Source organism: Oncorhynchus gorbuscha, linkage group LG05, assembly GCF_021184085.1.
Source record: "Oncorhynchus gorbuscha isolate QuinsamMale2020 ecotype Even-year linkage group LG05, OgorEven_v1.0, whole genome shotgun sequence".
Taxonomy (NCBI): Eukaryota; Metazoa; Chordata; class Actinopteri; order Salmoniformes; family Salmonidae; genus Oncorhynchus; species Oncorhynchus gorbuscha.
The window spans coordinates 53233397-53246661 of record NC_060177.1 but is presented as its reverse complement, the minus strand read 5'-3'; the positions used below and the strand labels follow the sequence as shown (position 1 = coordinate 53246661).

The following is a 13265-nucleotide window of genomic DNA, read 5'->3' as shown; positions in this document are numbered from 1 at the left end:
GAGAGCTCGGGTTGCTTACGTCATTTCACTCCTTACTGGCCGGGCTCGAGAATGGGGCACAGCTATCTGGGAGGCAAGGGCTGATTGCTCTAACAAGTTCCAGAACTTTAAAGAGGAGATGATTCGGGTTTTTGACCGTTCAGTTTTGGTAGGGAGGCTTCTAGGGCCCTGGCTTCCTTATGCCAAGGTGAACGGTCCATAACGGATTATTCTATTGAGTTTCGCACTCTTGCTGCCTCTAGTGAGTGGAACGAGCCGGCGCTGCTCGCTCGTTTTCTGGAGGGACTCCACGCAGTGGTTAAGGATGAGATTCTCTCCCGGGAGGTTCCTTCAGATGTGGACTCTTTGATTGCTCTCGCCATCCGCATAGAACGACGGGTAGATCTTCGTCACCGGGCTCGTGGAAGAGAGCTCGCATCAACGGTGTTTCCCTGCTCCGCATCGCAACCATCTCCCTCCTCTGGCTCAGAGACTGAGCCCATGCAGCTGGGAGGGATTCGCATCTCGACTAAGGAGAGGGAACGGAGGATCACCAACCGCCTGTGCCTCTATTGCGGAGTTGCTGGACATTTTGTTAATTCATGTCCAGTAAAAGCCAGAGCTCATCTGTAAGCGGAGGGCTACAGGTGAGCGCAACTACTCAAGTCTCTCCATCAAAATCCTGCACTACTTTGTCGGTCCATCTACGCTGGACCGGTTCGGGTGCTACATGTAGTGCCTTGATAGACTCTGGGGCTGAGGGTTGTTTCATGGACGAAGCATGGGTTCGGAAACATGACATTCCTTTCAGAGAGTTAGAGAAGCCTACGCCCATGTTCGCCTTAGATGGTAGTCATCTTCCCAGTATCAGATTTGAGACACTACCTTTAACCCTCACAGTATCTGGTAACCACAGTGAGACTATTTCTTTTTTGATTTTTCGTTGACCGTTTACACCTGTTGTTTTGGGTCATCCCTGGCTAGTATGTCATAATCCTTCTATTAATTGGTCTAGTAATTCTATCCTATCCTGGAACGTTTCTTGTCATGTGAAGTGTTTAATGTCTGCCATCCCTCCCATTTCTTCTGTCCCTACTTCTCAGGAGGAACCTGGCGATTTGACAGGAGTGCCGGAGGAATATCATGATCTGCGCACGGTCTTCAGTCGGTCCCGAGCCAACTCCCTTCCTCCTCACCGGTCGTATGATTGTAGTATTGATCTCCTTCCGGGGACCACTCCTCCTCGGGGTAGACTATACTCTCTGTCGGCTCCCGAACGTAAGGCTCTCGAGGATTATTTGTCTGTGTCTCTTGACGCGGTACCATAGTGCCTTCTTCCTCTCCGGCCGGGGCGGGGTCCTTTTTTGTTAAGAAGAAGGACGGTACTCTGCGCCCCTGCGTGGATATCGAGGGCTGAATGACATAACGGTTAAGAATCGTTATCCGCTTCCCCCTTATGTCATCAGCCTTCGAGATTCTGCAGGGAGCCAGGTGCTTTACTAAGTTGGACCTTCGTAACGCTTACCATCTCGTGCGCATCAGAGAGGGGGACGAGTGGAAAACGGCGTTTAACACTCCGTTAGGGCATTTTGAGTACCGGGTTCTGCCGTTCGGTCTCGCCAATGCGCCAGCTGTTTTTCAGGCTTTAGTTAATGATGTTCTGAGAGACATGCTGAACATCTTTGTTTTTGTCTATCTTGACGATATCCTGATTTTTTCTCCGTCACTCGAGATTCATGTTCAGCACGTTCGACGTGTTCTACAGCGCCTTTTAGAGAATTGTCTCTACGTAAAGGCTGAGAAGTGCTCTTTTCATGTCTCCTCCGTTACTTTTCTCGGTTCCGTTATTTCCGCTGAAGGCATTCAGATGGATTCCGCTAAGGTCCAAGCTGTCAGTGATTGGCCCGTTCCAAGGTCACGTGTCGAGTTGCAGCGCTTTTTAGGTTTCGCTAATTTCTATCGGCGTTTCATTCGTAATTTCGGTCAAGTTGCTGCCCCTCTCACAGCTCTTACTTCTGTCAAGACGTGTTTTAAGTGGTCCGGTTCCGCCCAGGGAGCTTTTGATCTTCTAAAAGAACGTTTTACGTCCGCTCCTATCCTCGTTACTCCTGACGTCACTAGACAATTCATTGTCGAGGTTGACGCTTCAGAGGTAGGCGTGGGAGCCATTCTATCCCAGCGCTTCCAGTCTGACGATAAGGTTCATCCTTGCGCTTATTTTTCTCATCGCCTGTCGCCATCTGAGCGCAACTATGATGTGGGTAACCGTGAACTGCTCGCCATCCGCTTAGCCCTAGGCGAATGGCGACAGTGGTTGGAGGGGGCGACCGTTCCTTTTGTCGTTTGGACAGACCATAAGAACCTTGAGTACATCCGTTCTGCCAAACGACTTAATGCCCGTCAAGCTCGTTGGGCGTTGTTTTTCGCTCGTTTCGAGTTTGTGATTTCTTACCGTCCGGGTAGCAAGAACACCAAGCCTGATGCCTTATCCCGTCTGTTTAGTTCTTCTGTGGCTTCTACTGATCCCGAGGGATTCTTCCTTATGGGCATGTTGTCGGGTTAACAGTCTGGGAATTGAAAGACAGGTTAAGCAAGCACTCACGCACACTGCGCCGCGCGCTTGTCCTAGTAACCTCCTTTTCGTCCCTGTTTCCACTCGTCTGGCTGTTCTTCAGTGGGCTCACTCTGCCAAGTTAGCTGGTCATCCCGGTGTTCGAGGCACTCTTGCGTCTATTCGCCAGCGCTTTTGGTGGCCGACTCAGGAGCGTGACACGCGCCGTTTCGTGGCTGCTTGTTCGGACTGCGCGCAGACTAAGTCGGGTAACTCTCCTCCTGCCGGTCGTCTCAGACCGCTCCCCATTCCTTCTCGACCATGGTCTCACATCGCCCTAGACTTCATTACCGGTCTGCCTTTGTCTGCGGGGAAGACTGTGATTCTTACGGTTGTCGATAGGTTCTCTAAGGCGGCACATTTCATTCCCCTCGCTAAACTTCCTTCCGCTAAGGAGACGGCACAAATCATTATCGAGAATGTATTCAGAATTCATGGCCTCCCGTTAGACGCCGTTTCAGACAGAGGTCCGCAATTCACGTCACAGTTTTGGAGGGAGTTCTGTCGTTTGATTGGTGCGTCCGTCAGTCTCTCTTCCGGGTTTCATCCCCAGTCTAACGGTCAAGCAGAGAGGGCCAATCAGACGATTGGTCGCATACTACACAGCCTTTCTTTCAGAAACCCTGCGTCTTGGGCAGAACAGCTCCCCTGGGCAGAATACGCTCACAATTCGCTTCCTTCGTCTGCTACCGGGTTATCTCCGTTTCAGAGTAGTCTGGGTTACCAGCCTCCTCTGTTCTCATCCCAGCTTGCCGAGTCCAGCGTTCCCTCCGCTCAAGCGTTTGTCCAACGTTGTGAGCGCACCTGGAGGAGGGTGAGGTCTGCACTTTGCCGTTACAGGGCACAGACTGTGAGAGCCGCCAATAAACGCAGGATTAAGAGTCCAAGGTATTGTTGCGGCCAGAGAGTGTGGCTTTCCACTCGCAACCTTCCTCTTACGACAGCTTCTCGTAAGTTGACTCCGCGGTTCATTGGTCCGTTCCGTGTCTCCCAGGTCGTCAATCCTGTCGCTGTGCAACTGCTTCTTCCGCGACATCTTCGTCGCGTCCATCCTGTCTCATGTCTCCTGTGTCAAGCCCTTTCTTCGCACTCCCGTTCGTCTTCCCTCCCCCTCCCGTCCTTGTCGAGAGCGCACCTATTTACAAGGTACATAAGATCATGGACATGCGTTCTCGGGGACGGGGTCACCAATACTTAGTGGATTGGGAGGGTTACGGTCCTGAGGAGAGGAGTTGGGTTCCGTCTCGGGACGTGCTGGACCGTTCACTCATTGATGATTTCCTCCGTTGCCGCCAGGATTCCTCCTCGAGTGCGCCAGGAGGCGCTCGGTGAGTGGGGGTACTGTCATGTTTTGTCATTTATTATCATGTCTTGTCCCTGTGCTCCCCATTCTATTCGTTTCCCTCTGCTGGTCTTATTAGGTTCTTTCCCTCTTTCTATCCCTCTCTCTCCCCCTCCCTCTCTCACTCTCTCGCTCTCTCTTCTCTCTATCGTTCCGTTCCTGCTCCCAGCTGTTCCTATTCCCCTAATCATCATTTAGCCTTCCCACACCTGTTCCCGATCCTTTTCCCTGATTAGAGTCCCTATTTCTCTCCTTGTTATTCGTTTCTGCCCTGTCGGTTCCTTGTCTAGATTTCACCGTGCTGTGTTTGTGTATCGCCCTGTCGTGTCGTGTTTTCCTCAGATGCTGCGTGGTGAGCAGGTGTCTGAGTCTGTCTGGTTCAAGTGCCTTCCCGAGGCAACCTGCTGTTCACCTGCTGTTCAAGATCGAGTCTCCAGTTTGTCCTCGTCATTTCGAGTGAAAGTTGTGTTTTTTTGATTGTATTCACTTTACTGGATTAAAGACTCTGTTTTCGCCAAGTCGCTTTTGGGTCCTCTTTCACCTGCATGACACTTAACCAAATAGAACCCAAAAGAATAGAATAGATCAATTACGTTTACCCCAATATTCTCTGCTTCATACTCCTCCTGCTCCGACTTCAAGGTCAGCTGGATAAAAAGCTGCTGCAGTTTCTCGTTGCAGTAATTTATACAGAACTGTTCAAAACTGGAATTGACAGACAACATATTTCAATTGAAGTGCACATTAAAATGTAGCGCAATAGTTTTCTACAATGTACTGCACAACTTAGGTCTACCTACCTGTTGACATAGAAAACTTCAAAGCCATATATGTCTAGGAGACCAATTACTGTCTTACATGAAGAGTCCTGTCGAAAAAATGTCAGGAAACTGTGGTCATTCACACGGATCACCAATGCTCCTGTTTTATCTTGACATGTACTTTTCACTTACTGTATCTGCTAACCTTATTTTCCATGGAGTCGTTGATTTTATTGACCAGCCAGGTGAAGGTGCGTCCATAGATGGCTTTGGCGAGGGCATCTCTGGCATAGATGGCATGGTCTACTGTGAACGGGCTGAGCACCTGGATGGTGATGAAAAAGAAGGCACACATTAACAACTACCTGACCTGACGAGTGAGTTAAGTTAGAAATGCCCATTATTAGTGAGTGTAGTCCCTGCCTTCTCTCTCGACATTCATTCATTCATTCATTCATTTAGTCATTCACCACCCCTCTTCTCCTTCTCACCTCATCTGTTTTGGCCTCAATCTTCCTGGATGTCAGCCCCTCCTGCAGCACTTGAACATTGACGCCCAGCAACTACAGATGATCACACACAACACAAAGTCAGCAAAGTACAGGGACCGTGGTCTGCAAAGCATTGTTGTGGAGTGTCTAAGGACTAGCAAGACATTGGCATGGTGTTGTTGTGGAGTGTCTAAAGACTAGCAAGGCATTGGCATGGTGTTGTTGTGGAGTGTCTAAGGACTAACAAGGCATTGGCATGGTGTTGTTGTGGAGTGTCTAAGGACTAACAAGGCATTGGCATGGTGTTGTTGTGGAGTGTCTAAGGACTAACAAGGCATTGGCATGGTGTTGTTGTGGAGTGTCTAAAGACTAGCAAGGCATTGGCATGGTGTTGTTGTGGAGTGTCTAAGGACTAACAAGGCATTGGCATGGTGTTGTTGTGGAGTGTCTAAAGACTAGCAAGGCATTGGCATGGTGTTGTTGTGGAGTGTCTAAGGACTAACAAGGCATTGGCATGGTGTTGTTGTGGAGTGTCTAAGGACTAACAAGGCTTACTGTTGACACCCAGAGGAGCTCAGCGCTGTTGTTCAACGTGGCGTAGCCTTTGCTGTCAGGCTCAAACTGCACGTTCCCTAAGTGGAGGACGCTTGCGATGACCCCTAACAGGTGCTGTGGAGAATGGAGACGTGGGGGATAAGGTTAGGTTTGAGGTGGTGGCCAGAGTAGTAGTAAAGCTAAAATGATGTGCGGCGTAGTAGGGCACAGTATAGCACAATAAGCAATTGAATGAATGTCATCACAAAAGCTGTGTCCACAAGCAGTGTGACAGCAACTCACTTGTATGTCTCTCTCGTCAAAGTCGATGACGGACAGGGCGTTTCTCACTGTCTTCCAGTCATTCTTGTCATTGATTGAGGCCACGTTGGCACACTCACCCTTTTTGAGAGAGGGAGTCAACATTACAGTGGCACCCATGCATGGCTCCCACCAGTTGGCCTAGCTCTAGCTAGCCCGTCAGCGGACTACAGTGGTTGCCCATGCATGCACCAGTTAGCCTAGTCCGAGCTAGCACATCAGTTGACCACAGTGGTAGCCCATACTTGCACCAGGTAGCTGTAGTGCTGGCAGTTGCTCTCGAGGCCTAGCTGATGCAGCAGGTCCTCCTCTCCTCCCTTCACCAGCTGGTAGAAGATGTGGAAGTTCCTCTCTCCGTGGTTCTGATGGACCACTCTGGACTTCTCCAGCAGGTAGCCCAGGATGTGCCCCCCCACGGCATCCCCCTGAGAGTGCCAGACATGTGACAATGATCAATGATCCAATTAGCCTCAACAAACTGCTTACCCGACCTGGACCTGTATTCACAAATCGTCTCAGAGTAGGAGTGCTGATCGAGGATCAGGTCACCCCTCTTATTCAATAAAAAGGCCCAACCAATCCTAGATCAGTACTGCTACTCTAACAAGCTTTGTGAATATGGGCCCTGGGTTGAAATAGGGGTGGTATTCTTCTTAATCTTTTGAGCCTGTGAGTGCCAGGTGGGTGGGGATGCAATTTTTCTTCAATGCGCAATCAAGCACAGCAAAAATATGTGAAAGAAACAATACCCTGGTATGCCTTCTGCTTACTTTAAGAACATAAACCCATCCATCCTTACCTGGATGTCAAACTGGATATCCATGTACTTCCCGAAGCGGCTAGAGTTGTCATTCTTCAGTGTTTTGGAGTTGCCGAAAGCCTGTGGAGGAAGCACAAAGGTGTTAATCACTAAGAGGTTAACCACTAGGCTACCTGCCACCCCAAAATAAACTATGTGATCCATGGTGTGTGATAGCCTGGTCCCAGATCTGTTCATACGATATAGTCATGATGGCAATGACCATAGCACAGCACAATGGCGAGACAACACAAACAGATCTGGGACAAGATCTGACCAGATGTGTGATAACAGTGAATGACGGGAACTGTCTGATCAGACCTCCAGCACAGGATTGGACAACAGCATCCGGTCCCTGACATTGTCCAGTAGGGTGGTACTGGGGCAGCTCACAGCGTAGTACTGCAGGATCTTTTTGGAAGCCTCTGTCTTGCCAGCACCACTCTCCCCAGAGATGAGGATGAAGTGGTTGTTGGCCTCAGCCAGCATGGTGTGGTAGGCATTGTCTGCCAGGGCAAAACTACAGAAATATAGTGTGTCAAGTGAAATGTATATTCACATTCCAGATTTCAAATTTCTTCAACGATGCAGTGATGATAATGATGGTATATGCTGCTCCCATGCTTTAGGCCTGGACCCACCTATGGTATTTTGTCAGACAGCCGTATAAACACTGTATACATGTTGTATATGGATGATTCTACAGAAGTGGTGCAAATTGCAGAAGTGGTGCAAAATTTAACACAACAGTTAAGTCTCCAAATGTCAGACATGTATTTACATGACGATACGTTCTAATTCAATCCAAGGCAATAATAAACATATTATTAAATTAATATATTGCAAAGTCACTGTTTATACACATATTTCAAATGAGTTGAGGTTGTTCCAATCCCTTGCTCCTAAACTTCATGTTTGAAGATAAAGCTATTAATGATTTAAAAATTACATTAACACTTTTAATTCAGTAGAACATATGGAGTTGTTATTTTATTACATTGAAACATACTGATCTAATAAGTCGTTTTGTTCATTTTTAAACATCATTCTCAAAAAATGCCGTCCCACCTTTTAATGTCACTAACGAAACACACGTGAAAATAGTGTACAGTTGAAGTCAGAAGTTAACATACACCTTAGCCAAATACATTTAAACTCAGTTTTTCACAATTCCTGACATTTAATCCCAGTAAAATATTTTAGTTCAGTTAGGATCACCATTTGATTTGAAGAATGTGATGATGCTATCTATTTTGTGAAGTGCACCAGTCCCTTCTGCAGCAAAGCACCCCCACAGCATGATGCTGCCACCCCTGTGCTTCACAGTTGGGATGGTGTTCTTTGGCTTGCAAGCCTCCCCCTTTTTCATCCAAACATATTATTTTTGTTTCATCAGACCAGAGGACATTTCTCCAAAAAGTACGATCTTCGTCCCCATGTGCAGCTGCAAACCGTAGTCTGTATTTTTTATGGCAGATTTGGAGCGGTAGCTTCTTCCTTGCTGAGCGGCCTTTCAGGTTATGTTGATATAGGACTCATTTTACTGTGGATATAGATACTTTTGTACCTGTTTCCTCTAGCATGTTCAAAAGGTCCTTTGCTGTTGTTCTGGGATTGATTTGCACTTTTTTGCACCTAAGTACGTTCATCTCTAGGAGACAGAATGCGTCTCCTTCCTGAGTGGTATGACAGCTGCGTGGTCCCATGGTACCTTTTTCTGAGGTCTTGGCTGATTTCTTTTGAATTTCCCATGATGTCAAGCAAAGAGGCACTGAGTTTGAAGGTAGGCCTTGAAATACATCCACAGGTACACCTCCAATTGACTCAAATTATATCAATTAGCCTATCAGAAGCTTCTAAAGACATCACATCATTTTCTGGAATTTTCCAAGCTGTTTAAAGGCACAGTCAACTTAGTGTATGTAAACTTCTAACCCACTGGAATTGTGATACAGTGAATTATAAGTGAAATAATCTGTCTGGAAACAATTGTTGGAAAAATTACTTGTGCCATGCACAAAGTATATGTCCTAACCGACTTGCAAAAATTTGGGGAGTGGTTGAAAAACGAGTTTTAATGACTCCAACCTAAGTGTATGTAACCTTCCGACTTCAACTGTAAAATGAATGTACCTTAAGCCACACCCCTTCAAATATCCCCAGGTGACGGGATTGCACCCCTCTCCAGCATGCCCACCACCAGATAGTCAGCCATATGTTAGCTATGGGTATTCCCTGTGTAAATATGTTTTGTTATAGTAGAAATAAATCTATAACATGTACTGTACTATCTTGTAATTCATCTGATATTATGACATCCAGTGGCCCTTTTGGGTACTTTAGAATACAACAGGTGTCTGCAATTACATCTAGCTTGCTGTGTGGCCTTATCTGTCCCACTATCTTTTAATTAAAGCTCAGCTATAATTTTAATAAATTAGCATCTGACTGGAAGTGTGCAAATAATTTTTCCTGTTTCTTCAGCTACAGGTATTACAAAATACATTTAAAAAAGAGGACCACCATGTGGGTAGTGGGCAAGTGTACACTTCAGGAAAAAGTGTCAAGGCTTGAGATGCATAGCCAGCAGGGGGATTCTAGCCTTCCAAGAGCCCAAACATTGATATATATTATGGGGTATACTGTACTGTGCTCTAATGTACTCAACTGTACTGTACTCTACTGTACTCTACTGTACTCCACTGTACTGTACTCTACTGTACTATATCATGCTCTACTGTACCCTACTCTATTGTACTGTACTCCACTGTACTGTACTCTACTGTACTATATCATGCTCTACTGTACCCTACTCTATTGTACTGTACTCTACTGTACCATGCTCTACTGTACCCTACTGTATTGTACTCTAGTCTACTGTACTCTACTGTACTGTACTATACTGTACTCTATTGTATTGTAGTCTACTGTACCATGCTCTACTGTACCCTACTCTAATGTACTGTACTGTACTCTACTGTACCATGCTCTACTCTACTGTACTCCACTTTACTGTACTGTGTTCTACTATACTGTACTGTATCCTACTATACTCTACTGTACTGTGCTCTACTGTACTATACCCTTCTCTACTGTACTGAACTCTACTGTACTCTACTGTATTGTAGTCTACTGTACCATGCTCTACTGTACTGTACTCTACTGTATTGTAGTCTACTGTACCATGCTCTACTGTACCCTACTCTAATGTACTGTACTGTACTCTACTGTACCATGCTCTACTCTACTGTACTCCACTTTACTGTACTGTGTTCTACTATACTGTACTGTATCCTACTATACTCTACTGTACTGTGCTCTACTGTACTATACCCTTCTCTACTGTACTGAACTCTACTGTACTCTACTGTATTGTAGTCTACTGTACCATGCTCTACTGTACTGTACTCTACTGTATTGTAGTCTACTGTACCATGCTCTACTGTACCCTACTCTAATGTACTGTACTGTACTCTACTGTACCATGCTCTACTCTACTGTACTCCACTTTACTGTACTCTACTATACTGTACTGTATCCTACTCTACTGTACTCTACTGTACTGTACCCTTCTCTACTGTACTCTACTCTACTGTAGCATGCTCTACTATACTGTTCTGTACTGTACCCTAATCTACTGTACTCGACTCTACTTTACTGTACTGTGTTCTTCTCTACTGTACTGTACCCTACTCTACTGTACTGTGCTCTACTGTACTGTACGTGAGTTTACTCTAATTTACTTTCTTACAATTGAAGAAAGTGCCCATGGACTCTTGATTTACTGGTCTTCGTCTTAAAACCACTCGAGACCACATACATTTAAGAAAAACTTGTAATGGTCTCAACTCACTGGGTCTGGATCTGGGACGAATGTTTTGGTATAAATCTTGGTCTTTGCTTCTGGATATTACTTTAGTCTTTGGTTTACAAACCATAGGCATCCCAATTTGAAGAAGACAATGCTCTCTGATCATTGGCTGATCACTCCCAAGCCATAGGAATTCCCTCCCAGTAGATAACTTTTAAGTGGTGAAAGCCCTCAATTTACAATGTCTATACTAAAATGTGTTATATCCATCTACAGTCCTCCATTTATCTGATTGACACTTGACACTGAAACACATGTTATTTTGCCAAAATAAAGACAGATAAACATCTAACAACATAATTAATTAGATGTATAAGTAATTCAATCAATCAACAAGTTTCAGATTCATAAAAACAACATTGAACATTTTAAGACGACAATAGAAATCATATTTCTATCAATTCTATTTAAAGGTTTTGAAAATCTGTGAAATTATGTTTTCACTATTTTGTAAATTTGTTAAGTAAATAACATTTCTAAAAATGTCTCTGTAATAGAAGGTCATGGGGCTGCTGTGCATGATTCCCTCCTTCATTGCATATTTTTCATTATGTTTCGGTAGTGACAAATTTAGTGGGGTAGTATGGAATTCAAGTAAATATTTCAAATATGCAATACAAACAAAGTGTGTGAGTAGTATATACAGTGGGGCAAAAAAAGTATTTAGTCAGCCACCAATTGTGCAAGTTCTCCCACTTAAAAAGACGAGAGAGGCCTGTAATTTTCATTATAGGTACACTTCAACTATGACAGACAAAATGAGAAAGAAAAATCCAGAAAATCACATTGTAGGATTTTTAATGAATATATTTGCAAATTATGGTGGAAAATAAGTATTTGGTCAATAACAAAAGTTTATCTCAATACTTTGTTATATACCCTGTGTTGGCAATGACAGAGGTCAAACGTTTTTAGTAAGTCTTCACAAGGTTTTCACACACTGTTGCTGGTATTTTGGCCCATTCCTCCATGCAGATCTCCTCCAGAGCAGTGATGTTTTGGGGCTGTTGCTGGGCAACACGGACTTTCAACTCCCTCCAAAGATTTTCTATGGGGTTGAGATCTGGGGACTGGCTAGGCCACTCCAGGACCTTGAAATGCTTCTTACGAAGCCACTCCTTCGTTGCTCGGGTGGTGTGTTTGGGATCATTGTCATGCTGGAAGACCCAGCCACGTTTCATCTTCAATGCCCTTGCTGATGGTAGGCTTTGTTACTTTGGTCCCAGCTCTCTGCAGGTCATTCCACTAGGTCCCCCCGTGTGGTTCTAGGATTTTTGCTCTCCGTTCTTGTGATCATTTTGACCCCACGGGGTGAGATCTTGCGTGGAGCCCCAGATCGAGGGAGATTATCAGTGGTCTTGTATGTCTTTCATTTCCTAATAATTGCTCCCACAGTTGATTTCTTCAAACCAAGCTGCTTAGCTATTGCAGATTCAGTCTTCCCAGCCTGGTGCAGGTCTACAATTTTGTTTCTGGTGTCCTTTGACAGCTCTTTGGTCTTGGCCATAGTGGAGTTTGGAGTGTGACAGTTTGAGGTTGTGGATAGGTGTCTTTTATACTGATAACAAGTTCAAACAGGTGCCATTAATACAGGTAACGAGTGGAGGACAGAGAAGCCTCTTAAAGAAGAAGCTACAGGTCTGTGAGAGACAGAAATTTTGCTTGTTTGTAGGTGACCAAATACTTATTTTCCAGCATAATTTTCAAATAAATTCATTAAAAATCCTACAATGTGATTTTCTGGATTTTTTTGTACCACTTCTGTAGAATGACCAGTATACCATGTATGGGATTATCCCGTGGTATGGCATATCCTCTCACAACTGACAATCAAAAAAATTTGCAAACAGACATGCGAAAACACACACACACACACATTGGCGTGTTAATTATATGACACTCACATATGCGGTGGAAGCTCAAAAAAGTTGACGCCCATGTATATATCCATCTGTTTTTTACTGTAGATATCCAACTCTTTGTAGGGGTTCACAGACACTAGCAGAGTGCCTATATAGGTCTTCATGTGAAGAAAAACCTGGTTAATATCTGTGGTTAGTATCTGTAAGTTGATAGCTGTATATTCTCTAAATGTTTCCCAGAATGTTACTTATAATATATCTTTCCTTCAACTATTGCAACAAACAGGGTCTGCAAGTGGTGTCATTATACATCATGCAATGTATGTTTTTAAATGTTGATACTAAGTCGACCAAACTCACATAGATTAGGTCCTCACTGAAGCGTTTCTTCAGGTTGTCGAGGAAAGCAGTCTCGCTTGTGTGGGAGTCCAGCAGGACAAAGTCCTGGATCCCCACACGGTCCCGTGCGGTCAGAGCCCCCTCCATGTCCAGCTGACCCCGGGCACACCCCTGCAGGCAAGCACACGGCAATAACATTTGATTTGAAAGGTACCTACATAAGGACTGGAAGAATGAAGAAGATAAGCGTTTCATAAATGTATTATTGTACTGCTTATGAATGCATTTTATGGATGTTTTTATGTAGTTATGTAGATCTATGTGATTTTTTTACAGGCATCCAAACAAAAGTGGA

General features: G+C 44.9%; 1 protein-coding gene across 1 annotated transcript in view; it reads right to left on the bottom strand.

Moving 5' to 3' along the window:
• LOC124035150 (unconventional myosin-Ih-like) overlaps positions 1 to 13060 on the bottom strand; it is a 54762-nt gene extending 41702 nt beyond the window's left edge. The window contains exons 1-11 of the mRNA XM_046348569.1: positions 12932 to 13060; positions 12614 to 12729; positions 7160 to 7358; positions 6839 to 6919; positions 6285 to 6464; positions 6022 to 6120; positions 5740 to 5853; positions 5185 to 5256; positions 4899 to 5018; positions 4733 to 4800; positions 4532 to 4637 (exon numbers count right to left, since the gene is read on the bottom strand). Of these exons, the coding sequence (XP_046204525.1) occupies positions 4532 to 4637; positions 4733 to 4800; positions 4899 to 5018; positions 5185 to 5256; positions 5740 to 5853; positions 6022 to 6120; positions 6285 to 6464; positions 6839 to 6919; positions 7160 to 7358; positions 12614 to 12729; positions 12932 to 13057 (1281 nt within the window). The 5' untranslated portion in view covers positions 13058 to 13060. The remainder of the gene's footprint in view (positions 1 to 4531; positions 4638 to 4732; positions 4801 to 4898; positions 5019 to 5184; positions 5257 to 5739; positions 5854 to 6021; positions 6121 to 6284; positions 6465 to 6838; positions 6920 to 7159; positions 7359 to 12613; positions 12730 to 12931) is intronic.
• Between the last annotated feature and the right edge of the window lie 205 nt (positions 13061 to 13265).